At 46.1% G+C, this 24432-nt stretch overlaps 1 protein-coding gene across 1 annotated transcript in view; it reads left to right on the forward strand.

Moving 5' to 3' along the window:
- The first annotated feature begins 1147 nt into the window (after nucleotides 1-1147).
- Nucleotides 1148-24432, forward strand: part of MINDY4 (MINDY lysine 48 deubiquitinase 4) — a 117846-nt gene continuing 94561 nt past the window's right edge. Inside the window, exons 1-5 of the mRNA XM_082398776.1 lie at nucleotides 1148-2406; nucleotides 8828-8947; nucleotides 12114-12349; nucleotides 17496-17742; nucleotides 23349-23782. Coding sequence (XP_082254902.1) covers nucleotides 2344-2406; nucleotides 8828-8947; nucleotides 12114-12349; nucleotides 17496-17742; nucleotides 23349-23782 — 1100 coding nt within the window. The 5' untranslated portion in view covers nucleotides 1148-2343. The remainder of the gene's footprint in view (nucleotides 2407-8827; nucleotides 8948-12113; nucleotides 12350-17495; nucleotides 17743-23348; nucleotides 23783-24432) is intronic.

The following is a 24432-nucleotide window of genomic DNA, read 5'->3' on the forward strand; positions in this document are numbered from 1 at the left end:
TTCACATTCTGGCAGGAGAGCTGGACCCCCTTACAGTACTCTGTGGGATTCTCCAACTCACGGGAGCACAATGCAAAAAAGTCAGGATGACTGGCTGGGATCTGCTGCAAGATATGGGATATAGGATGCAATCCACTCCCTCCTCCAGACTGCTGGCAGGACACCCTTCACCCTTCCCATACTGACCAGATTGTCCCCCTTTATGTGGCATCTTAAAGTTATCTTAAGGTTATTGTATCCCCAGGAGCCAGCTATGTATCTGGAAATACAATGCATTCCTGTGCTTCTCTTCCTTAACCATTCCATTCCAATGTAGTAAAAAAAAAAAGTCCCACAGTCAGGCAAGTATAAAACACACACACACACACACACACACACACACACACAATATGTCTAACCTAAAATCTACCTGGATTCCTGATTGTTGTAATTGCCTCCTAACTCAACTCTCTGTTTCTACACTCACCCCTCTACAGTCTGTTCTCAACCCCAAAGCCAGAGAGGTCCTGTTAAAACCTAGCTTAGAGCCTGTCTCTCCTCTGCTCAAAAACCAATTCAGAGTAAAAGCTCAAGTCCTTCCGAGAGCCACAGGCCTTCATAGTGGGTCTTGCTGCCTCATTCCCTCCTGGCCTCCCTGTTTCACAAGCACTCAGGCTCGATGCTGTCTCAGGACCTTTGCACTTGTTTCTTCTACCTGGAGTGCTCTTTCTCTGAGTATCTGCATGGCTTTTATCCTGTCTTTCTTCAAGTTTTTGCTGAAATACTACTATCTAAGTAATCGTTATGGTCTAATGTTTGTGTTTCCCCTAGACTCATATATTGAAATCCTAACCGCTAGCATGATGGTATCAGGAGATAGGGCCTTTGGAGGTGCTTAGGTAATGACGGTGGAGCCCTCTTGGAGGGGATTAGTTCCATTATAAAACAGGCCCCACCAAGCTCCCTCACTCTTTCTGCCATGTGAAGATGCAGTAGGAGGATAGCCATCTACGAACCAGGAAGCAGGCCCTCACCACACACTGAATCTGTTGGTGCCTTGATCTTGGATTTCCATACTTTCCTTTTGAAATAAATCTGGAAACACGTATGTTGGCTTAAAGTCAATAATATGTAAGTAACAGTATAGGTTTTATGGACTGAATTGTGTCCCTCAAAATCTGTATGTTGAAGTTCTAACCCCCAGTACCTCAGAATGTATGTGTAGTTGGAGACTGGGCCATTAAAGAGGTAATTAAGTTAAAATGAGGTATTTAGCGTAGACCCTAATCCAATTGACTGGTATCCTTTTAAGAAGAGAAGATTAGGACACAGACATGCAGAGGGAAGACCATGCGAAGACACAAGGAGAAGGCGGCCATTTATATGCCAAGGAGAGAGACCTCAGAAGGGACTAACTCTGCTGACACCTTGATCTTGGACATCTAACCTCCAGAACTGTGAGAGAATACATTTCTGTTGTTTAAGCCACCCAGTGTGTGGTACTTTGTACACCAGCGCTAGCAAACCAATACACTGGGTGATGTGCAGATGGGGCGGAGATTGTGAAGGTGGTCCCCAAGTGACTGAGTTTGGGGAAGCTGGTACTGGGCAAAGGCATGGGTTTGGCTGGAATCCTAGCCTTGTCAGTTCCTAGTTGTGTGATCTTTAGCACAATCTTAACCTCTCTGAATCTCAGTGTCTTGGTTTAAAGAATGGGCCGATAGTAAGCACCTTGCCTGGAGGTTGTAGGACTAAAGATGTGATAATGTATGTAAATGCCTGGTGCTCAATAACTGGCAGTCTCCTTATGGGAAAGCAGGCACCAAGGGGGCCAGGGATCCACCCTTTAATTTGAGCACCAAGTCAGCAGAGAGTCCTGGGCCTCCTCATCCCTGCAGCGGAGGCCAACCAAGGTGAGTCAGCCTGGGGGAACCCAGGAGACGGCTGAGGTGCTGGGGGTGGACCTCTAGGGGCCACTTCACTGTGGGTTTACTCCTCTAGGAACCAGGAGCCAGGCACTCTCCCCAATTCACACCTTGTGAGATGCGACTCAGATTGGAACAGCGACTTGTTCTAGGCCACCCAGATGGACAGGGCCAGTGCCAGGACCCAAGCTTAGAGCCCGCGGCCTGAACCCTGGGATGCACGGGGCTTGTACCTTCTGGGTTCTGCCTCCAGCTCTCAGGGCAAGTTTGAAGGTTGCTCCACCCCTTCCCTCCCGCCTTCCCAGCCCGCGCGCTCCCAGGGAAGGGGCGGAGTTCTCCGGCTCTGCTGACACCGTCGCCACGGCAACGCGGCCATACTGGCCCCAACGGACCCGGGATCTGGGGCTGAGGCGCTGCGGCCTCGTGGGCAGACCGGAGCATGGACACCCTCTTCGTGGAGGAGGTGGCGGCCTCCCTGGTCAGGGAGTTCCTCAGCAGGAAGGTACGTGGCGCCGCCCTCACAGCCCTGGGAAGTTGCTCAATTTTGGGGGTGGCGGGGGGAACAGTCTGGAGGCACCTCTCCAACCTCTGCACCTTCGGGGAGGGAGCCCTTCCCCTGCCCGCTGCCTGCCCTAGAGATGCCCGATGCAAGCGCCGCTTTCCCGGGCCTGGGGAACTACATTTCCCAGGAGCCATTTCTGTCACGGTGCACTTCCCGCAAAGCGGGGCAGGACCGCGGCCGTCCTCCCGGGCATCTCCCTCCAGGGCGCGCGAACCAGGGGCCTGGGCCCTCCGCATTTTCCTGAAGTTCACGAGGCTCTGGGAGCCCAGCAGGCCGGCCTTGCCGCCGCGCTCCATAACCAGTCCCAAGGCTTACATCCCACTAGGAAAGAACTCCCCCGCAAAGGAAATCCAAAGGGCTAAAAAAGTTCTTGCCAGTCAAACCTTTTAGTCCTGTTCATCAGTGGGAAGTTCAATCGTTGAGGTCGTTTTGTTTTTAAGTTCTCCTATTGTCTTGTCCCAGGAGAATTTTCAGAGAACTCAGAAGTTGGGGAGGTCCTTGGCGCCCACCTGCCCTGACAGTGGAGATGAAGGCAGGCTGGGGAAGAGGTCACTGGGGGTCACTGTGTATGGGTGTGTAGGGAAAGCACCCACTGCTGACCCAGGCTGACCACCTGCTATGTGTTTGGTGTCCTCCTGGTGTCACGTTGGGCGGGGACGATGGGCTCTTGTCTGGCATTAAAAGACACACACAGACAAAATAAACAGTGTTTTGAATGGGGGAAAGGGAGGGGCTTTGGAGTCAGAGGGAACAGTTCAAATATCCGCTATTAATTAGCAGCTCAAGCTGGAGTACCTTACTCACTGCCTTGATTTCCCTATCTGTAAAAGAGGAATAATAAGACCTACTCTTGGCAGATTTATAATGAGGATTAATAATAATGTACGGGCAGGTCCCAGCCACTGTATCTGGCACATAGTAGGCATTCAACATTGTCCCCTCCCCCATCTCTGATGTGCACCTGTTTTGAAAGTGTCTTTCTTTGCTTTTTGAAAATGTATTTTTATTTAAAATGCAATGTGGCCTCACTGTACCTGCTCTGTTTTTATGGCTAATTGACCTGCCATCACTTAGTCCTGGCTACACACGGGATATCAGTGATACACCCTGTGAGGCTGACCATGGCCATCGTTTCTTTTAAGTCTGGGCTACCAAGCAAAACTCTCTGAGAGTTTTCCTCATGCCTATCCTTTCTTGAGTACAAATGAAATCCAGAGACCTCACCTGATATCCAAGGCTCCCCTGTAGCTTGACCTCACCTTACCAGCCCAATCTCATTTCTGGCTTCTCTCACATGCTTTCTTTTCCCTGTTCCACCCATGGCCCATCCCAAGTTCCATTTCCTTCAAGATGTCTCAGGTAACTGCGGCTGAAATAACTACTCATTTGTCTGTGGTTTGCTCATCGGTGCTCATGTCATAGTTTATACATCTGCCTGTCTCACCCACTAGACAGGTCCACAGAGCTGACACCTGAACTGGGCGGAATCTTGGCAGTCGTCTGGTTCACCTGGTCTCCTCTGCTTCCTACTTTTCATCGGGGCACACTAAAGCCCCGAGAGGAGAAAAGAGTTGCCCGCAGTCATTCAGAAAGTCATGGAGAGCTGGAACTGCAGCTCAGGTTGGCTGCTTTGCTCATCACCTTCTGCTCTGGGGCAGAAACTGTGTACTCCCCTCAGGGCTTGGCACAAGGCAGGTACTGAGCGGTTCTAACCAAAACCGTGCCCATCATGGTGCAAGGTACCTTCTAGATGCCTGTTTATTTTCTCAAATCCTCATAACAGTCTTGAAAGAGGTATAATTATTCCCTTTCACAAAAGACTATGATCAGACTGGCAGGCGAAGAAACCTGCCCAGGGTGAGCAGGTCACATCATGTCACTCCTCTGTCCAAAACCCTCCACGTGCTTCCTTTTGCAATTAGAATAAAATCCCAGGGAAGGCCTCACCAGGGCCTACCAGGCTCCCCATGGCGTGGCTGCCGGCTCCCCCTCGAACCTCACCTTCCACTACTCCTCCTCTACCCTCCAACCTACTCTGTACCCAGCTACACTGGCCTCCTCCAAGCGTGATCCCCCTGCAGGGAGAATCATGACAGTCTCCTGGCAATGGCAGGGTCCACCAAGGTGACTCTTCTGGTGCCCTAGCCTTCCAGGCCTCCCTCCTCTTGTGCCCCAGCCTCCCTCTCCTGCAGGGACCTGTCCCATCTGACCTTTGACACTCCTTCCAGGTGGTCATGCCCTAGGCTTGTTTCCATAATCTCAGTTCCAAGCATCCCATCGTCCCTCACATCCAGCTCACCCCCATCAGTAGCCCGATATAAACTATTCTTCAGCCTCACTCCCATCTCCCTTCCACTGTTCCTGCCAACTTTTCACCATTCCTCAGCCCTCTTGTGACCTCTCCTCACGTCTTACCCACCCATCATTGTAATCACGCCCTCAACACCACGCTCAACTCCCTTGCCTGTCTCTCCCTTCTTTTTTTTTAAGCTGTTCTTTTTTTTTTAAAATTAATTAATTAACTTATTTTTATTTTTGGCTGTGTTGGGTCTTCGTTTCTGTGCGAGGGCTTTCTCTAGTTGTGGCAAGCGGGGGCCACTCTTCATCGCGGTGCGCGGGCCTCTCACTGTCGTGGCCTCTCTTGTTGCGGAGCACAGGCTCCAGACGCGCAGGCTCCAGACGCGCAGGCTCAGTAGTTGTGGCTCACGGGCCCAGTTGCTCCGCGGCATGTGGGATCTTCCCAGACCGGGGCTCGAACCCGCGTCCCCTGCATTGGCAGGCAGATTCCCAACCACTGCGCCACCAGGGAAGCCCCTGTCTCTGGCTTCTTTATACTCCTCTGATGTTAGAAATTCAGCTTGGTCTACTCTGTGCCTGCACTGCAGAGCTGAATGGGGCTGGGGGAAAACACACCACCGTGTTGATGGTTTCATGCCAAATTCATGGCCACTCACCCCTGTGATGCCTCAGGGATGCCCGCCCATCTTCTTATACCTCTCCAGCCCGTTCACTCTCTCACATCTTGGCCGACCATTTCACACATCTCTCTCCTCAAGCTGCAAAGCCCCCTCCCCCTCTAATTTCACTGAGAAAATAGAAGCAGCCTTGAGAAAACTCCAGCACGCCCTACCACCACAGTAACTAACCTTCCTGGGCCTGAACTATTCGCCCCACCCTGCCTCCTGTTCTTAGGAATGAATTCTCCATCTTCCTTCCTTCCTTCCAGCCCCTCCCTGTGTGCCTGTCCCCTCTTGTGTGTTCCAGGACACGGGTGCAGTTATCGTCATCTCTCTGTATCGTATCATACATTTTGCTTTCTCTACTGGGTTAGTCTTATCAACGTGTATACGTGCTCCTACCAATTCCATCTTGACCCCCAAGCCCCTCCAGCTACTAGTCTCTTTCTCTTTTATAGCAAAACCCATGAGAGGGCTCTGTATGCTCTGATTCTAATTCTTCTCCCTGTTTTCTCAAACCCACTTTAATCAGGCTTTTGTCCCCATCACTCCATGGAAACAACTCTTGTCAAGTTCACCAATGACTTCTGATTTTCAGTCCTTACACTTATTGATCTAACAATTGTGTTTGACTCAGTTGATTATGCCTTTCTTGGAAACTCATTCCCCTTGGCTTCTGGAGATCACCCTCTCCTGGTTTTCCTTCTATACCTTCTCAGGTTCCTGGCAAGTCCCCCCTGGCTTCCTGAGCTGTGCATGCTGGTGGGCTTAAAGACTGAGTCTCTGGCCCTCTTCTCTTCTCCATTCATTTCCCAGCCACTTCCACCACTGTTGTGGGTTCCAGTACCCTTGATATGCTGACAATTTCCAAATGTCTATCTCTAGCCAAGACCTCTCCTTGAACTCTTACATTCTTTCCAACTGCCTATGTTACATTTCCATTTGGATATCCAATAAACATCTCAACTTAACACGTCCAAAACTCAATTCCTGATTCCTTCACCTCCTGCAATTTTTCCCACTTCAGTAAGTGGCATCACTAACTGTCTGGTTGCTTGGACCAAAACCTTTGGAACCATTCCTGGCTTTTTTTCCTTTTTGTGCACCCTGCATGCAGTCCATCAGTAAATCTGTAGGCTTTCCCATCAGAGCACTTAAAGAATGTAGCTATTTATTCCCCCTTCTGCTACAACCACCCTGGTCCAAGTCACCTCCATCTTTCATGTGAGTTGTTCAATAGCCTTCTAATCTTAATACGTAATCCCCCATCTCATACAGTCTGTTCTCAACCTAGCAGCCAAGTGATCCTTGGCAAATATAAGTTAGTCCAGGATGCTCCTTTTTTCAAATCCTCCAGGAGCCTTTCCATTTTACAAAAGCCGACAAGGCCTTTCCTTAGCAAGCTCTGGGCAACCTCTCTGACCTCATTTCCTGACACTTTTCCCTAGTTACATGGCTCTAGCTGTACTGGCCTCCTTGTAGCTGCCACAGGGCCTTTGCCCTTGTAGAACACTACCCACAAGTGTCTGCACAATCTGCTCCCTTAGTTCCCTCGTGTCTCGACTCTAATGTCACTTAATCATGAAGCCTTTCCTGATCACCTTTTATAAAGTAGCAACCCTGCCCTGTACCCCCTCCTGGCCTTCTCTGTTTCCTGACTCTGCTGTATTTTTTTTCCCATAGGGTATTCTATTTGTTGTCTTTTTCCTGATAGTAGGTGAGCTCTGTGAGGGCCGGGACTTTGGTCTGTTCACTCCTCCGCCTCTAGCAGATGAACTAGTGGACTAACGGTTTGTTCCTTTCATTTAACAGGTGGGGAAACTTGAAGACAGGAGTGAGCACATGGATGATGCTCGATAAATAGCTGACTATCTAAAACAGTGTCTCCTCTCTCTCTGTTTTCTCTGTCTTCATAATAGAGCATATTAGCAGCTGGTGTACTGTACATTTACCCCTTTGTTTATGGCTTGCTTCCCTAACAGAATGTCAGTTCCATGAGGGCAGGACTTGGCCATAATCCAGCTATATCTCCTGCGTCTAGAACAGAGCCTGGCACAGAGCAGGTGCACGACAAGTGTTTGTTGAATGAATGACGGGACCGATGACTGGCTGATTTCTGAGGGCATCCTTGTCCACGGCTCCGGTGGTTTTCAAACGCCAGTTTGCACCACAATCCCAGGGAATTTGTTACGTGTGCCAAGACTTGCTGATCTGAACTGCTGACGAACATCAAGAGTTACCCAGAAGAGAGGGACCCTTATTTTACAGGTTTCCACATCACTTTGGTGGGAAAGCCATGGTTAAGCCCCCATGAAATGCAGGTGCCTCTTGAGTCCCACCTCTCCTTCCGGCTGACTCTCTTTAATGGACCCAGGCATGTCCCTACCTTTTCCCCAACATTTCTTTCTGTTCCCGCTCCCCCCCTCCCCCTCCCCCGGCCCAAGACTTCTTTTCATTTCTTTTGGTTCAAGGTTGTGTTCATACGTCTTGTTTCACAAATTCTTCTTGTCCCAATTCATGGCAGGCAGCAGGTTTTGTCTTGTTTTCCCAGCACTGAGAGCCTCCGTAAAATTCTGAATACAAAGCCTAGGGGAGCCACTGACGCCTGGCTAGCACTGGGGTCTGGATCCATCAGGAGCAAGGGGCTCCCTTAATGCCAGGCTGAGCTGTGTGTGAGGCATCTCCTCATCTTCTGCCATTTGGTGATCACTGCGTTCTGGGGAGGTGGGCAGGCCACAGCTGCTGTCGTTTTCGAATGAAGAAGCCAGGCTCTTAGGGGGAATAGTGCTTCCCATGGCTGGCCTTCTGGGAGTTCAGGGCCGGATGATGGAAAGCGGCTGCGCTGGGGCACTGCAGACGCTTACCACGTGCTTCCTGTGAGTCTGGGTCCTCGCGTCACCGCCTCGCAGCCTGGGATGGTCAGAACTCCCGCTATGTGTGTCCACTGTGTTATGTTGGACAAATCGACCCTGGTGCCCCATCTGAAAGAAGGGAATGAATATTGGCCTTTTGTTTATGCTTTTCCTTTTGTTTATTTTTAAAGCTTCATACCCTGTGGCCCCAAATCTAGGCCAAACCCAGGGCTCCTGAGCCAGCCTCGGTCCAGACAGTTGTTACCCGGATTTCACTTTCCTTTTCTATAAAACGCGCTGACAACTCCAGCCTGAGCCCAGCCCACGGGGTGGCTGTAAGATTCGGAATAATAATTGTGAAGATGATATCAAGTGTAAAGGTTATATAAAAATAAATGCTTAAGTCAGTTTTTGGTCCTCCCAGTATCCTGAGAGGAAGGCAGGAGAAGATGATCATAAGGAACATCAACAGTCGTTTGTTTATCCTCTGAGTCAGAGCTCAGAAGGTTTTGATTTAAAATGGTAAAGAGTGATTCAGAGTTCTTCCCTCAGGGCTTAAAGAAGACGTGTGTGACCATGGACCAGGAACGCCCACGCTCTGATCTCAGCATAAACAGCAGAAACCATCTCCGAAAGGTTTTGCATCTTGAAGTTCTCTACAAGGAGAACAAGGTACATGCTTTTAACGTGTGGTACGGAGTTCTGGAACGGAATGTGGCAACGTCAAAAGCACTCATGAGCCCTGCCAGGTCATCCGAGACCAGTGGCCGGAGGCTTGCCATACATGCAGTCAGGGAGAAACAGACCAGGCTGAGGGCGGACAAATCCCAACTGTGTGTGTGGGGTTTCCAGCCTGAGTTGGTCGCACCCCACTGGCCTACCGCGCCGCGCGTGCGCAGCTCTGGGGCGCATTTTGAACCCGAGCCTGCAACAATTATTCCCGGTGCTCCCTCCTCCCCCCATGAGGCTATTTTTAGTAAGACTGTACTTAAAAATATAGCATTCAGTTATGCTAAAAATTTCCATTCTCTGCTTGCATATGGTTTTCCTTCTGCAGTTCTGAGTAACACCTTTTTCTTAAGGTCACTGTGACATCTAATTCAGGCAGATGCAGGGCTTGGGTTCAGCTAAGCCGGGTGCGTTGGAGTTGAGGTAGCAAATGGAACAGGCACCTCGGGGTGCTTCCCTGATCCCCCAGCCTCGATGCCTCCACTTTCTGTTACAAGCCTTCAGGGTACCCCTTATTTTTCCTTTGTTGTGGCTTATTATGTTTATAATAGAATATTTGTGTGGTGGTTTAATTAGGATCTGCCTCCCGCACTACCTCGGACGGTGCAGGATACGTTGTATCCCCATACTTGACATGGGACTGATGACATAGTAAATAGTGTGTATTTATGAATGAATGAGCGAGTGAATTAATATACAGGAACGAAGGAATGAAGCTACCATTCTGAATTAATTGCTCTTTCGGTAAGAACAGAGAATGCTATAATTTGATTCAAGAATGGGCTCTCCAGCAGATGCCTTGTGGGAGGGCACAGTGTCAGAGTTGGAAAGAACTTCGTGATCGTGTCGTTCAGCATTTATCACAAGTGGCAGCCAGGTGAAGTCCTACCAGAGGCCCAGTAAAGACCTTCATCCTCTGGGTCCTGCAGTGACACTCGGGCCCCTCCATCTCCTGTAGACAGGAGACTGTTGCCCCAGGCAGCAGATACTCAGCAGTCTTCCTCTGGCTGTCTTTTAAGGCAGGAGAGTGGACTGTACATTTTAGAAAGATTTTCCACAGAGAGTGAGACAGTTCAGCAGAAAATTCAATTAACCGTTGCTGCACAGTGGAATTTTTATGTAAATACATCTTTACCTAATTTCCCAGAAGCATCTTTGCCATTCAAGTTATTATTATTTCTTCACTGTGGTATAGTCTCCCTAAGGTAACTGTTATCTTAAGATACGTAAGATATTTTCATTAGATCTTGATAAGTGCCCTGATAATTTGATTTATACAGTAGTTATTAGCTGTTATACAATGAATTGGAGCTTATATTTTACAGGAAAATATACTCATTAATCTATCTATGGCATTATAATTTTGACATTCACTCAGCACAAAGCTAGAGTGATTCTGGGAAAGCCCTGCCAATTTAATGTTAATTCCAGTAACTTGTTTTTCCCTATTAAGTGTGCAGTAGGTAAAATGCCTATGTAAAATTGAGGTTTCGAAAAATGGTATCTAGATTCATATAAAGGCTGTATCTATTATCAGCAAAGTGATGTGAAAAGCCACAAAGTATAGTTCAGGTATTCAGGGCCCTAAATCTCTCGTATTGAAAGAAAAACAAGAAGGTTGAAATAATTATTTAACGTTCTCCCCCAAGCTCTCTTCCTTGTAAGTTTCATCTAGACTTAGACAAAATAGCTTTTTGGGTCCCATTCTAAAAAAAATAAAACTGTCCCCTGATTTTGACTGCCTGATAATTCTGTTGAGTTTGATCATAACCCTGTGGGTCTTGGTCCCAGAGTTCTGCTGTGTAGGTCAAGGGAATAGAAAGGGGGAAAGACTGGATTCACCCGAAGTTTCCCTCTGTGCCAGGCTCTTTATCAGGCGCTTTACCACTCTGACTGCAAACTCACCACATGCCCCATGCCTGGCCGCAGTTCCAAAGGGCCTGGGTGTTACTGGGCAGGTGGGGTGCGGACTGACACATGGTCTAGCCCCTGAGGCCAGCCTGTGGATTGCTGCTTGGATAACTGTGTCTGTACAAATTACTTACGAGACTTTCTAAAAGAAATCAAGGTTCTAATCTTGGTGATTCTGGCTTAGTAAGACTCAGCGGGGCCTGAGAATCTGTCTTTTAAAAAAACCTCCAAAGATAATATTTAGTGCTGTCAGGGTAGGGAAATACTGATACCACTTATTTCCGAAACCTACTACTAAAGAGTTTCATTTTGGACTTCCCTGGTGGCGCAGTGGTTAAGAATCCGCCTGCCAATGCAGGGGACACGGGTTCGAGCCCTGGTCCGGGAAGATTCCACGTGCTGCGGAGCAACTAAGCCTGTGCACCACAACTACTGAACCTGTGCTCTAGAGCCTGCAATCCACAACTACTGAGCCCGTGTGCCTAGAGCCCGTGCTCCGCAACAAGAAAAGCCACTGCAATGAGAAGCCCGCACACCACAACAAAGAGTAGCCCCCGCTCACCGTGACTAGAGAAAGCCCGCGCGCAGCAATGAAGACCCAATGCAGCCAAAAATAAATAAATTTATTTAAAAAAAAAGAGTTACATTTTATCTTTTTTAAAGATTGGGGTGTAAACTGAGTCAATCCTGACTGCCTCTCTATGCTCTTGCGCTAACTTTCTGCAGCGTTGTCTCTGTAATTCCTTGTGCCCAGTGTTAAATGTAGAGTACATAAACTAAGAAATCATTCAAGTCCCAAATGTTTATAAAGTTGTAGGGTTAGCGATCATAAAGACTTAATTTTTTTTTTTTTTATAAAAGGATATATATTTTATAAAGTTATTCCCAGGAAAAAAAAACGAGAGGAAATTTGCTCGGGTATTCCTCTGTTCATATCACATTTTATTACAATTGTTCATTGAATCTCCTGACTCATGCATTGGATGCTAGTTCTTTTAGGGTACTGATTTTGTCTCCATCTGTGTTGCTACCTAACACAGTACCTGACATATAATAAGCAGTCAGTGAATGTTTGCTGAGAGAATGTATGGATGAGTAAGAAGTTGATAAACTCTGTCAAAGAATTGTGATGGCTGTCTTTCCCTCCCTTCCCTGAAGCTGTACATAAAATTAATGATTTTTTTTCTTCTGATGATAGGCAAAGGGAAATCCTCTAAAAACAAACCTTGAGCTCATCACCAGATATTTTCTGGATCACTTTGGAAATACTGGTAACAATTTTACTCAAGAAACACCAATCCCTGCACTCTCAATACCAAAGAAAAGTAACAAATTACCATTGAGATGCTCAGAGACCACGCTGGTAAATATATATGACCTTGCAAATGAAGATGCGAGTTGGAGAACATCATTGTCAGAAACAAGCAAAGCCAGGTACCTCTTCTCATTTATACTGTGGATTAATTTCTTATTTCTGCTATAACAAATTACTGTAAACTCAGTGGCTGTAATAGGGTTCTCCAGAGAAACAAAACCAAAAGGAACCAATAGGATATAAATGTGTATATGTATAAATGTATATGTGCATAAATATATATTTAAATAAAGAGATTTATTTTAAGGAATTGGTCCATGTGGTTGTAGGGCTGGCGAGTCTGAGATCTATAGAGCAGACTGGCATGTTGGAAGCTCAGGCAGGATTTCTGTGTTACAGTCTTTTTTTTTTTATTTTACATCTTTTTATTTTTACATCTTTATTGGAGTACAATTCCTGTACAATGTTGTGTTAGTTTCTGCTGTATAACAAAGTGAATCAGCCATACATATACATATATCCCCATATCCCCTCCCTCTTGCATCTCCCTCCCACCCTCCCTATCCCACCCCTCTAGGTGGTCACAAAGCACCGAGCTGATCTCCCTGTGCTGTGCAGCTGCTTCCCACTAGCTATCTGTTTTACATTTGGTAGTGTATATTTGTCCATGCCACTCTCTCACTTCGTCCCAGCTTCCCCTTCCCCCCAACCCGTGTCCTCACGTCCATTCTCTACATCTGCATCTTTATTCCTGTCCTGCTCCTAGGTTCGTGAGAACCATTTTTTTTTTTAGATTCCATGTATATGTGTTAGCATATGGTATTTGTTTTTCTCTTTCTGACTTACTTCACTCTGTATGACAGACTTTAGGTCCATCCACCTCACTACAAATAACTCAAATTCGTTTCTTTTTATGGCTGAGTAATATTCCATTGTATATATGTGCCACATCTTCTTTATCCATTCATCTGTCGATGGACACTTAGGTTGCTTCCATGTCCTGGCTGTTGTAAACAGTGCTGCAATGAACATTGTGATACAGACTCTTTTTGAATTATGGTTTTCTCAGGGTATATGCCCAGTAGTGGGATTGCTGGGTCATATGGTAGTTCTATTTTTAGTTTTTTAAGGAATCTCCATACTGTTCTCCATAGTGGCTGTATCAATTTACATTTCCACCAACAGTGCAAGAGGATTCCCTTTTCTCCACACCCTCTCCAGCATTTATTGTTTGTAGATTTTGTGATGATGGCCATTCTGACCGGTGTGAGGTGATACCTCATTGTGGTTTTGATTTGCATTTCTCTAATGATTAGTGATGTTGAGCATCCTTTCATGTGTTTGTTGGCAATCTTTGTATCTTCTTTGGAGAAATGTCTATTTAGGTCTTCCACCCATTTTTGGATTGGGTTGTTTGTTTTTTATGATATTGAGCTGCATGAGCTGCTTGTATATTTTGGAGATTAATCCTTTGTCAGTTGCTTCATTTGCAAACATTTTCTCCCATTCTGAGAGTTTTCTTTTTGTTTTGTTTATGGTTTCCTTTGCTGTGCAAAAGCTTTTAAGTTTCATTAGGTCCCATTTGCTTATTTTTGTTTTTATTTCCATTACTCTAGGAGGTGGGTCAAAAAGGATCTTGCTATGATTTATTTCATAGAGTGTTCTGCCTATGTTTTCCTCTGAGAGTTTTATGGATTTTACATCTTGTGGATGAATTGCAAGATGCCCACATGAATTTCAACCATAAGCATACTAGAGTTCAAAACAAACCGGTCTTTGTTAAGATTTTCATCTTTGGTCACCAGAGCCATAATTGCCATCCTATACATGTGATCTGATATGCTCTCTGGCTTCTGGACATTTCTGTATACCCAGCCAGTATGTGGGACTCTCTTGAGCTGCCCCACCAGCCTCAGGAACGGCAGCAGGTTCCAGGCCCCGTGGCCCGAGATGGGTGCAGCCATGTGGCTACCGATCTCGACAGGTCTGATGTGTTACAGTCTTGAGGCAGAATTACTTCTTTGGGAAACCTTTGTTTTTGCTCTTAAGGTCTTCAACTGATTGAATGAGGCCCACCTGTATTATCTAGGGTGATGTCCTTTACTTAAAGTCAACTGATTGTAGATATTAATCACAATATGTTAATTAATCACAATATAACAATATCTTCACGGCAACATCTAGACTAGTGTTTGACCAAACAACTGGGCACCATAGCCTAGCCAAGTTGACATACAAAATTTAACCATCATGGTGTCCTAAAGCAACACCAATTTATTTATTTTACAGTTCTGAGGTCAGAAGTCCAAAATTGGTCTCACTGGGCTAATGGCAAGGTGTCAGTAGGGCTGGTTCTTTCCAGAGGCTTTGAGGGGAGAATCTGTTTCCTTTCATTCTTCAAGTTCTAGAGGCTGCCTATATTCCTGGGCTTGTGGCTGCTTCCTCCATCTTCAAAGCACATCACTACAACCCCTGCTTCTGTGTCACATCTCCTACTACTGACTCTCATCCTCCTGTCTCCCTCTAATAAGGACCCCCGTGATTGCATTGGGCCCACACAGTCAATCTAGGATAATGTACCCATCTCAAGATTCTTAACATAATCATGTCTGCAAAGTCCCTTTCTTTTGCCATGTAAAGTAACATATTCACAGGGTCCAGGGACTAGGTTGTGAACATCTTCAGGAGGCCATCACTCAGCCTCCCATCCTCTGCATTTTCAGAATCCCTGTCCTGGAGCACTGTTCTTTTCCTCTGGAAGCCATGGGAATGGACCACTTTGTGATGGAGGATACTTATGATTCAAAATGTTTAATTTAAATTCCATGATTCATAAGGTTCGGGGGCTTCCTTTGTTTGCATTTTCTTAAAAGCAGGAGTATAGAATTCTAAAAGGCCACTAAACACTGGAGCGATGGAGAAATCTGAAAAATAAGGCCTTTTGGAACTCGGGAAGAAAATGAACTGGCATTCTTGATTATACCTCTATTATTTGGAAAACAGTTATTTTTTTTCTTCCAGTTTTATTGATATAGAATTGACATACAGCACTGTATAAGTTTAAGTTGTACAACATAATGATTTGATTTATATATGCCATGAAATGATGACCACAATAAGTTTAGTGAACATCTATCATCTCATATAGATACAAAAGAAAAGAAAAAGAAAAAAATATTTTCCCTTGTGATGAGAACTCTTAGGATTTCATCTCTTAACAGCTCTCGTATATAACATACAGCAGTGTTCATTATATTGATCATGTGGTACATTACATCCCTAGTGCTTATTTATCTTATAAGTGGAAGTTTACACCTTGACCACCTTCATCCAATTCCCCCTCCACCTACCCCCTGCTTCTTGTAACCACAAGTCTGAACTCTTTTTCTATTTTGTTTGTTTGTTTGTTTTTGAAGTATAAGTGACCTACGGCACTATGTTAATTCCTGTTACACAGCATAGTGATTCGATATTTTATACATTACAAAACGATCAGCACTGGAGAGCAGTTATGTTAAGTTACCACCTTAACACGCTGCATGTCATCACCAATAGTGAGTCTGACTTCCTGGGAAAGGGTGTTTTCTTCCAGCTCTGTTGAAAAACATTTCCTTTCCTGAGGGTAGCCAAAGCTTAAGGTCTGGGTGTCAAGCTGCTAAAAGATGGGAACCACCAAAAAATTAACTCAAGGTTTAAGATGTGAAAGGAAATGAGGGTGGTATGAAAAAGATGATTCCTCCTTCAAAGACACTTAGTGCCTGGCTAGGAAATGAAATACTTCTGAACCGATAAAAAGCCAGCAATGCAGAGGTTGAAGCTTCTGAGTTCCACCCAGTTACCCAAGCTACAAACTTGGGTGTTATCCTTGACTCCTCCTTGTCTATCATTTTTGTGTCCTTAATGATGCTAGACTCTTTCCCCCCTTTCTCTGTCTCGCAACAGCGGCCTCCATTCACACTCTCACCTCTTTCCCTGGCTATCTCCCAGGGTCTCTTCTCTCATCTCCAGGCCCCTGGTCATCTTCTCAAATCCACCCTTGACCTAAGATAGAGTGAGATTTCCACGAAACAAGTCTGGCCATGCTCTTCCCTGCTGAAAGGCCTTCAGACGCTCCCTGTAACTTTTAGGATAAAGTCCAAGCTCCTTAGGAGAACTTGCAAAAGCCTTTTCCACATCAGCAGGTGTCCCGCCCCACTCCCCCAGCTCATCTGAGCATGTCCTGCTTTTACAGGACTCTGTGCTAGTGCCTGGGGCCTTCTCCTGGTTACCTCCTGCCTACTCATTCTTTCAGACTCAGGTTCTGCCTTAGCTGGAAGCCCTTCTAGATTTCCCCGGGGTTGGTTCCGGATCCTTCCTCTGCTTGGCATGTCCCAATCATAGCACACATGACCGCTTCCATCATGCATGACCCAGTGCTTGGTAAGCAGCTTGGCACAGAGTTGATGTCGATGCCTCTTTATGCCTGAGTCCGATAGTAGAGCATAGGCCAGCCTGTGTCGGAGGGGTGCTGGGCTCTCAGTGACCACAGGTGGGATTCCTCTTTACCTGGGTCTCTTGCTCTGTCTCTTTCTCATTCTTGTTCTTCCTCACTCCTTGCTTTTGCTCTCAGTCTCTTACCCTCTTTTGTTCTCTCTCCCTCTCTTACACACACACACCCTCTTTCTTTCTTACTCTTTCTCTGTTTCAATGCCAAGCAACCCAAGAAAAGAAGCCGTTGGCATGCCTAACTTTACTAAACCTTAACTGGGAACGCCAGGTTTTCCAAAGGTCTCTATCCACCACCCTCAATGGTGTGCAGTAACTGGACTCCACCCCTCTCATGACTATACCATCGTCCCCCCTTATCCATGGGGGATACATTCCAAGATCCCCAGTGGATGCCTGGAACCGTGGATAGTACCGAACCCTATATATACCATAACGGGAGGGGGGAACTGTTGTATTGAAGGGCTGCAGTTTTCCTTAATCTCTGGCGTCTGGGAGAAACAAGGATGCTCTTCGTATTTAGCATTCAAGGGATCCTATCATCAGTCATCGACTCTGATTTTGTTTCTTGTTTCAGGTCTCATTTTGTAGGCCAGACTTGCCCTGATACAAAAGTATTTTCTTTTCCTTACCTTTACTGATAAAGCACAGTCTGGTTAGAAATCATCACAGATTTGTGAATGGGCTTGCTATGGGTGCCTGTGGAATGTGGAATTTATCATCATTGCTAGTGATTCCTTTTGGGGAATCTGTTTTAATGGAAGTATCCCTTTTTCGCAGACACGACAATCTTAATGGGGATGTACTTGGTAATTTTGCATCATCCAAAAGGGCCTCCCACAAAAGTAAGCCCTTGCAGACTGTCCCAGGTGAAAGCCCTCCTGTGGCTCCTGCTTGGGAGAAGATGGACAAGCTTCAGTCATCAGAGCCTTCCTTGGACACGAAGAGGATGGGAGAGAAGATCAGGCCAAAGTCTGGCCTGATTGTCCGAGGCATGATGGCCGGGCCCATCGCCAGCTCCCCACAGGTGGGCTTGGTGCTCTTACTATTATTATGAGCATGGAAAGTGGGGACCCGGCAGGGCTTAAGGGGCTGCCTGGGTTTACTTGGGGGTACCCCACGAGACAGCTCAAGAAGGGAGGATCTGCGTGGTAGATGGCAAGGACACTGGCCTCTTTTTCCTCCCTGGCTCTACTGTCAGCTCTCTGGGGCCATGGGTAGGCCTCCTCACCTCCCCTGCCTTCGGTGTAACTATCTCATCAACCAGGTGGTTACCAGGTGGATTCCTTTGCAGAGTGAGAACACATCTACCCAGCTTTATCTTTGTCATTCAGGAGTGGGGGGACCCATCCCAGTCTAGAGGACATATTTTTTTTTATTTTTTAACACATGATAGTGAAAAGGGAAAAAGAAATCCCAATCCTTATAGTTTTGTTTTGTTTTAAAAAAATTCTAAAAATTTAACACCGATGTTTTATAGTCTCCCTTAAGGAGGGGCCGTGGTAGGGTCCCATCAGGTGGGAGACTAAACCAAAGGAGAGAATGAACGTAAAAGGGGTTTGTAAAACAGAAGAGAAACAGAAAAACAAAGGAAGGTCAAATGCCAAGCTCAAAGTAGAGTATCAGTCAAATCAGGGAGCCTAAGCCAACCAAAAATAGGTCATCTGTGTCCACGCTGGTCACCTCCACCCTCACGTGTGGCATATTTATGTGTGGGTGCAGCTGCAGATACCAGCACCGTTCTCCCAGTTCATTTGGAATCAGGGCAGCAAGCAGTGGACCCTCTCCCCGCCTCAGCCTACGTCCTGTGAGATTTTCGGACAAGGTCTTTGTTCCTCTTGGCCATGGTCTCGTTTGTTAGACCAGGTGTCTAAGATCCCTTCGAGATCTGGAATTTCATGGCTCAGTGATGGTCATGCAGTTGGGAAAGGGAAAAGTATTTTAATAGTCTTTTCAGAAAACTAGGGGTATTTTTTAATATTACACCAAACCTAGACAAGTTGTTTCTTTTTTCTTTCTTTTTTTTTATCCAGTTCACAAGGCTGGGTGTTCCCTCAAAAACAACCTGCTTTGGGTCTAGATCAAGTATAGTTATCTGTCATTGTTCTGTTGATTAAAAACATACACAACCTACAAGTTAAGAATTACGTTTTATTTGACGGACTTGCTGAGGACTTAAGCCTGGAAGACAGCCTCTCAGATAACGCTGAGGGACTGCTCTGAAGAGGTAAGGGAGGAGCCAGGATATACAGGAGTTTTTGCAAGAAACCAGCTAGTAGGAACATCCAAAGATTACTGTTAATTAAAGAAAAACAGGGACTTCCCTCGTGGTCCAGTGGTCAAGAGTCCAGGCTTCCACTGCAGGGGGTGTGGGTTCGATCCGTGGTTGGGGAACTAAGATCCCACATGCCGTGTGGCGTGACGCAAAAAAAAAAAAACAAAAAAAAAGAAAGAAAGAAAGGAAAAAAAGAGAAAAACAGACATCTCAAGTTAATGAAGTTAGCACTTTTCTTTGTACAGGAAGATGCAGAGTCTGAGTTCATTTAAACCATTCCTTGAATACGCATCTTATCAATGAAAAAAAATGTTGCCTGCCATTTCAGTAAACAAAGGATGTTGCAGCCATCAAGCCATCACACTACAGCTGCCTGATGGTGAGCCCTGAGGGAACTCAGCATAGAAATAGCATGCCGACCATCAGATACTGCAGCCACCACCAACCCCGGCATAGCGCACCCTGAGGAGACTCAGGATGAGAAAGCACAGGATGCTGACCCCAGATAGCTGAGGTGCGCATCAAAGGAATGATTTTAATGAGCCCTGACTTCTGCATCTTCCCATATATAGAAAAGTACTAAATTCCTTAACTTGAGATATCTGGTTTTCTTTTTCTTTTTTTTTTTTTTGAAGTTTATTTTATTTATTTTTTATACAGCAGGCTCTTATTAGTTATCTATTTTATACATATTAGTATATATATGTCAATCTCAATCTCCCAATACATCCCACCACCACCAACCCCCCGGCCCCCCCGCCACACTACTTTCCCCCCTTGGTGTCCATACGTTTGTTCTCTACATCTGTGTCTCAGTTTCTGCCCTGCAAACCAGTTCATCTGTACCATTTTTCTAGGTTCCACATAAATGCGTTAATATACGATATTTGTTTTTCTCTTTCTGACTTCACTCTGTATGACAGTCTCTAGGTCCATCCACGTCTCTACAAATGACCGAATTTCGTTCCTTTTTATGGCTGAGTAATATTCCATTGTATATATGGACCACATCTTCTTTATCCATTCGTCTGTCGATGGGCATTTAGGTTGCTTCCATGACCTGGCTATTGTAAATAGTGCTGCAGTGAACACTGGGGTGCATGTGTCTTTTTGAATTACGGTTTTCTCTGGGTATATGCCCAGTAGTGGGATTGCTGGGTCATATGGTAATTCTATTTTTAGTTTTTTAAGGAACCATACTGTTCCTTAAAACATACTGTTCTCCATAGTGGCTGTATCAATTTACATTCCCGCCAACAGTGCAAGAGGGTTCCCTTTTCTCCACACCCTCTCCAGCATTTGTTGTTTGTAGATTTTCTGATGATGCCCATTCTAACTGGTGTGAGGTGATACCTCATTGTAGTTTTGATTTGCATTTCTCTAATAATTAGTGATATTGAGCAGCTTTTCATGTGCTTCTTGGCCATCTGTATGTCTTCTTTGGAGAGATGTCTATTTCGGTCTTCTGCCCATTTTTTGATTGGGTTGTTTGTTTTTTTAATATTGAGCTGCATGAGCTGTTTATATATTTTGGAGATTAATCCTTTGTCCGTTGATTCGTTTGCAAATATTTTCTCCCATTCTGAGGGTTTAGACAAGTTGTTTCTTAATGTGGAATCTGAAACCATCCCAATGAACTTTTTCTACGTATCAGTTTCCACTGGTTTGTCTTGAACTTTGAATGACTCTTTTACCACTGCGTGGTTTAGTAACATGATGCATTGGGTCATGTGGAAATTATTGGTTTACTAGGTTATATGGATCTTCTGAACGTTGACACATTTCAATATACAGAAAAAACACATAAAAAATTGCATTTGTGTATGTCACTACTCAACTTATCAGAAAGTTTTTGAGAAGCCCTCCAGTTCACAGTGGCAAACACAAGTTTCCCCAAATTCTAATTTTTACCTGATGACTTGTATTTTATCACTGGCAACAGTGTATCATTTATTTTCCTTGACGTGACAGGCTCAATTTATTTTCAAGAAAATGCCTGCCAAATACTCAATACTGAATATTCAAATACTGAATAACCATAGTTCATCTGTCAGTTGTTCCATGAAAAAAAATAGCAAGTTTAGCTCACAACTCAGATGGCTGCATAAGTGCTTCTCCTGGTGGCAGCCTTCATCCTCTGCATCCCGCAGAATGTTTATATATACCTCCCATTTTGTCACACAGACTATTAAAGAGACGTATAACATAGGGTCAAGATTGAACACAATATGTTTTATGCTTCAGCATGGACATTCTTAAGTGAAATTAGCATTTCACTTATTTACTTTTATTGCAAGTGGTATTGAATACCTTGAGTACTGGTGAAGTTTGGTGCTGCTGCCTTGATTCATGCTAAGGGCCAGCCAACAGTTTTTCCCACCAGTGCTTTGCACCATCAGTACAAATGTGGACACAGTGAAAAAGGCAAATCATGTTGTATTATTATTATGAAAATAATTTTGAGCTCCCTGAAAGGGTTTGGGGATAGACCTGTAAGGTTTGTGGACTGCACTTTGGGAACTGGTGGACCAGATGAACGCTAGGGGTCCTGTCCTATCACAACTTTCTAATCAGCAAGTCTGTGCAGTTCAGACCCCTTTATAACTGAGGTGTAAGGAAGATGGCTTGTACCTGCTTTACTGCTGAGAGATTGCTGCAAACTTCTCCCCAAAGGAGAAGTGATTGTTCTTGGAGGTGTTCTTTTCCCCTGGGGTATCTGAATCCTGTGAAAGACATAGAGGTAGAATTTCCCCAGGTTTTCTGGAAGGTGTTCTGGGGGCCTTTGAGTACCTTGGCCATACTTATTGGTTGCTCAAGAGAAAAGAGCAAGGTTGCTAGGTATGGCATCATTTTTTTTTTGCTAGATCAGCTCTGCACTTTTGAAGAATGAGTAAGAGGCTGGGTTCCCTGCCCTTGGCCGGAAGTTTGGGTCTCCTTGGGAATGTTGACTAATGTTTTCCTTGTTCTGTGGCAAGGGATGCCCTGGGTGGTTTTCAGAGGAGGTTTATAGTGCCTAGTAATTTCCACCGGGCGGGAATATGACAGAATTAGCTGTTCTTTTTCTGGCACAGGCTTTACAATTTGGCTCAGGATTATTTCTGGAAATGCTGAGAGGTCCAGAATTTTAAACCCAGGAAGAGCCCAGCAGGTGTATTTTTGTCCCCTACCCCTACTCCTCCACCTCAGATTGGTAACAACGTGAGTTCTCATTTCATTGGTTAATGATTGCTAGTGGGAGAGGACATTTCTGTTGACTCCTCTGAAATTCCTTCATTTCTAAGCATTGCTTACTATGTATAGGTCACTGGGCTGGGAGCTCTGGGGACACCAGAGTTGAAGGAAGAATGGCCTCCATCACCTGGTCTACTGGCAGGAAGGGTTAAGGCCATATGTAAGTGGGGACAGGGGCAAAGATGCATAGCAGTAAGTAATATTTGCTGGCTGCTGTGCAGGGTTTGGCTCCGTGCTGGTGCCTTACGTGGGTCTGGGTCTCTCCTTTAGTCCTCACCATGGTCCTGTGGGAGATCGGCACTGCAGGTCCCCAATCCCTCATCCAAAACCTTTGAGCAAATGTGTTTTGGAATTTAGATTTTGTTTTTAAACTTCAGAAAGGAAATACAATGCATAAACCACATACCACAGAACGCCTGCAGTAGGGTTTGGAGTAGCACCCCATAAACAAAACATTTCTGCAGCAAAACATATGAGTATTCACACTTAAAAAAGGACCGCAACGGAATTCCCTGGCGGTCCAGTGGTTAGGACTCTGTGCTTTCACTGCCAAGGGCCCGGGTTCAATCCCTGGTCTGGGAACTAAGATCCTGCAAGCCATGTGGCCCAAAAAACCAAAAAAAAAACAACAAAAAAACCCAAGAATGCAAGCAACCTACCTCATAATAATGAAAAAGAATTTGCTATGGGATTCCAAAAGAAATGTTCATTTTTTAGGGGTTTTGGGATTTAGGAATTATTGATAGCGGGTTGTGGACAGGTTATATTGCAGGTGGGGAAGTGAGGGACAAAGAAGTTCAATGACTTGCCACAGAGCACACGGCTGGCAGGGGGTGACACGGGAATTAGAACACAGGTCTGACCCTGGAGCTCTCTGTAAGGGGTATGAGGGGGGGACCGAGGCATGCTCCTGGGATTTATGTGGGTGGGGTGCTGTGAAAGCGTTACAGAAGTGGTAGGCCCTGCGTGTCTCCTCAAAGGGTGGGTAGGATTTTAAGAGAAGGAGTTGAGGATGGGAAAGACATTCCTGGGGGAGGGAAGATCATGGGTAAATGCTTGACGTGGGATATTTTCTCACCTCCCTCCAAGGGGATCCTCACCGCTGCTTTTGTCCTTGCTCCTTTCAGGATTCCCTCCGCAAACGCTCACTGAGGCAGTCCCCGGCCTTGAGCAGCACGACCCAACCCCACGAGGAGGGGAGCCTACAAGCGCCCGAGCTGGCTGCTCACACCCCAGCCTGTCCCCCCCATGTCCCGCAGGAGGGCCCGGCTTCCAGCACCACCTCCCCCCCCAGGAGCACCCTGGGCCTGCTCAGCCAGCTGACCTTGGAAAAGCGGAGAGCCTCGCCCAGCAGCCCTCCTCACCTGCCAGGCAAAGGGCTTTCCCAGAGCGGGAGCGGCCGGTGGAGAGACCTTTCAGAGGGCAGCCCAGCCGTGGACAGCGGCCCAGAGGCCGACAGGACCGCCTTGAATTTCTCCTTGTCCAGTGGGAATGCCCCGACGACCCAGGAGAGGCTGGAAAGAGTGTTCAAACGGCAGGGGAGCCAGACCCCGGCCGTCAGGTGAGTGTGCTGTGCGCAGGTGATGGTTTTCGGAGAACCGTTCAGTCCCGAGTGGCTCCTTGGGCTCTCCGAGCAAGGCTGTGAAGTAGGGGAGGTGATGATGGTCACCCCACCAGGGAGAAAGCAGCCCAGAGTGCACACACCAGGAAGCTTTGTGTGTGGGGGATTTCTTTGGCCCTTCTTACTTCTTCTCAAGGGTCAGCCTGATATGGTACAAGAGATGCGTCGAAGCCAGAGGTATGGTGTTGAATCAGTTCCCACAACGCTCCTCTGGGGCAATGTTTTTTTTTTGTTTTTTTTTTAAATTAATTAATTAATTAATTTATTTATTTATGGCTGTGTTGGGTCTTCGTTTCTGTGCGAGGGCTCTCTCCAGTTGCGGCGAGCGGGGGCCACTCTTCATCGCGGTGTGCGGGCCTCTCACTATCGCGGCCTCTCTTGTTGCGGAGCACGGGCTCCAGACGCGCAGGCTCAGTAATTGTGGTTCACGGGCCCAGATGCTCCATGGCATGTGGGATCTTCCCGGACCAGGGCTCGAACCCGTGTCCCCTGCATTGGCAGGCAGATTCTCAACCACTGCGCCACCAGGGAAGCCCCCTGGGGCAATGTTTTTTAACCCTATCCTAAGTCCTTCACTTTCATTCTTTCAC

The sequence above is a fragment of the Balaenoptera borealis genome, assembly GCF_965194805.1.
Source record: "Balaenoptera borealis genome assembly, chromosome: 7".
In the NCBI taxonomy this organism is placed as follows: Eukaryota; Metazoa; Chordata; class Mammalia; order Artiodactyla; family Balaenopteridae; genus Balaenoptera; species Balaenoptera borealis.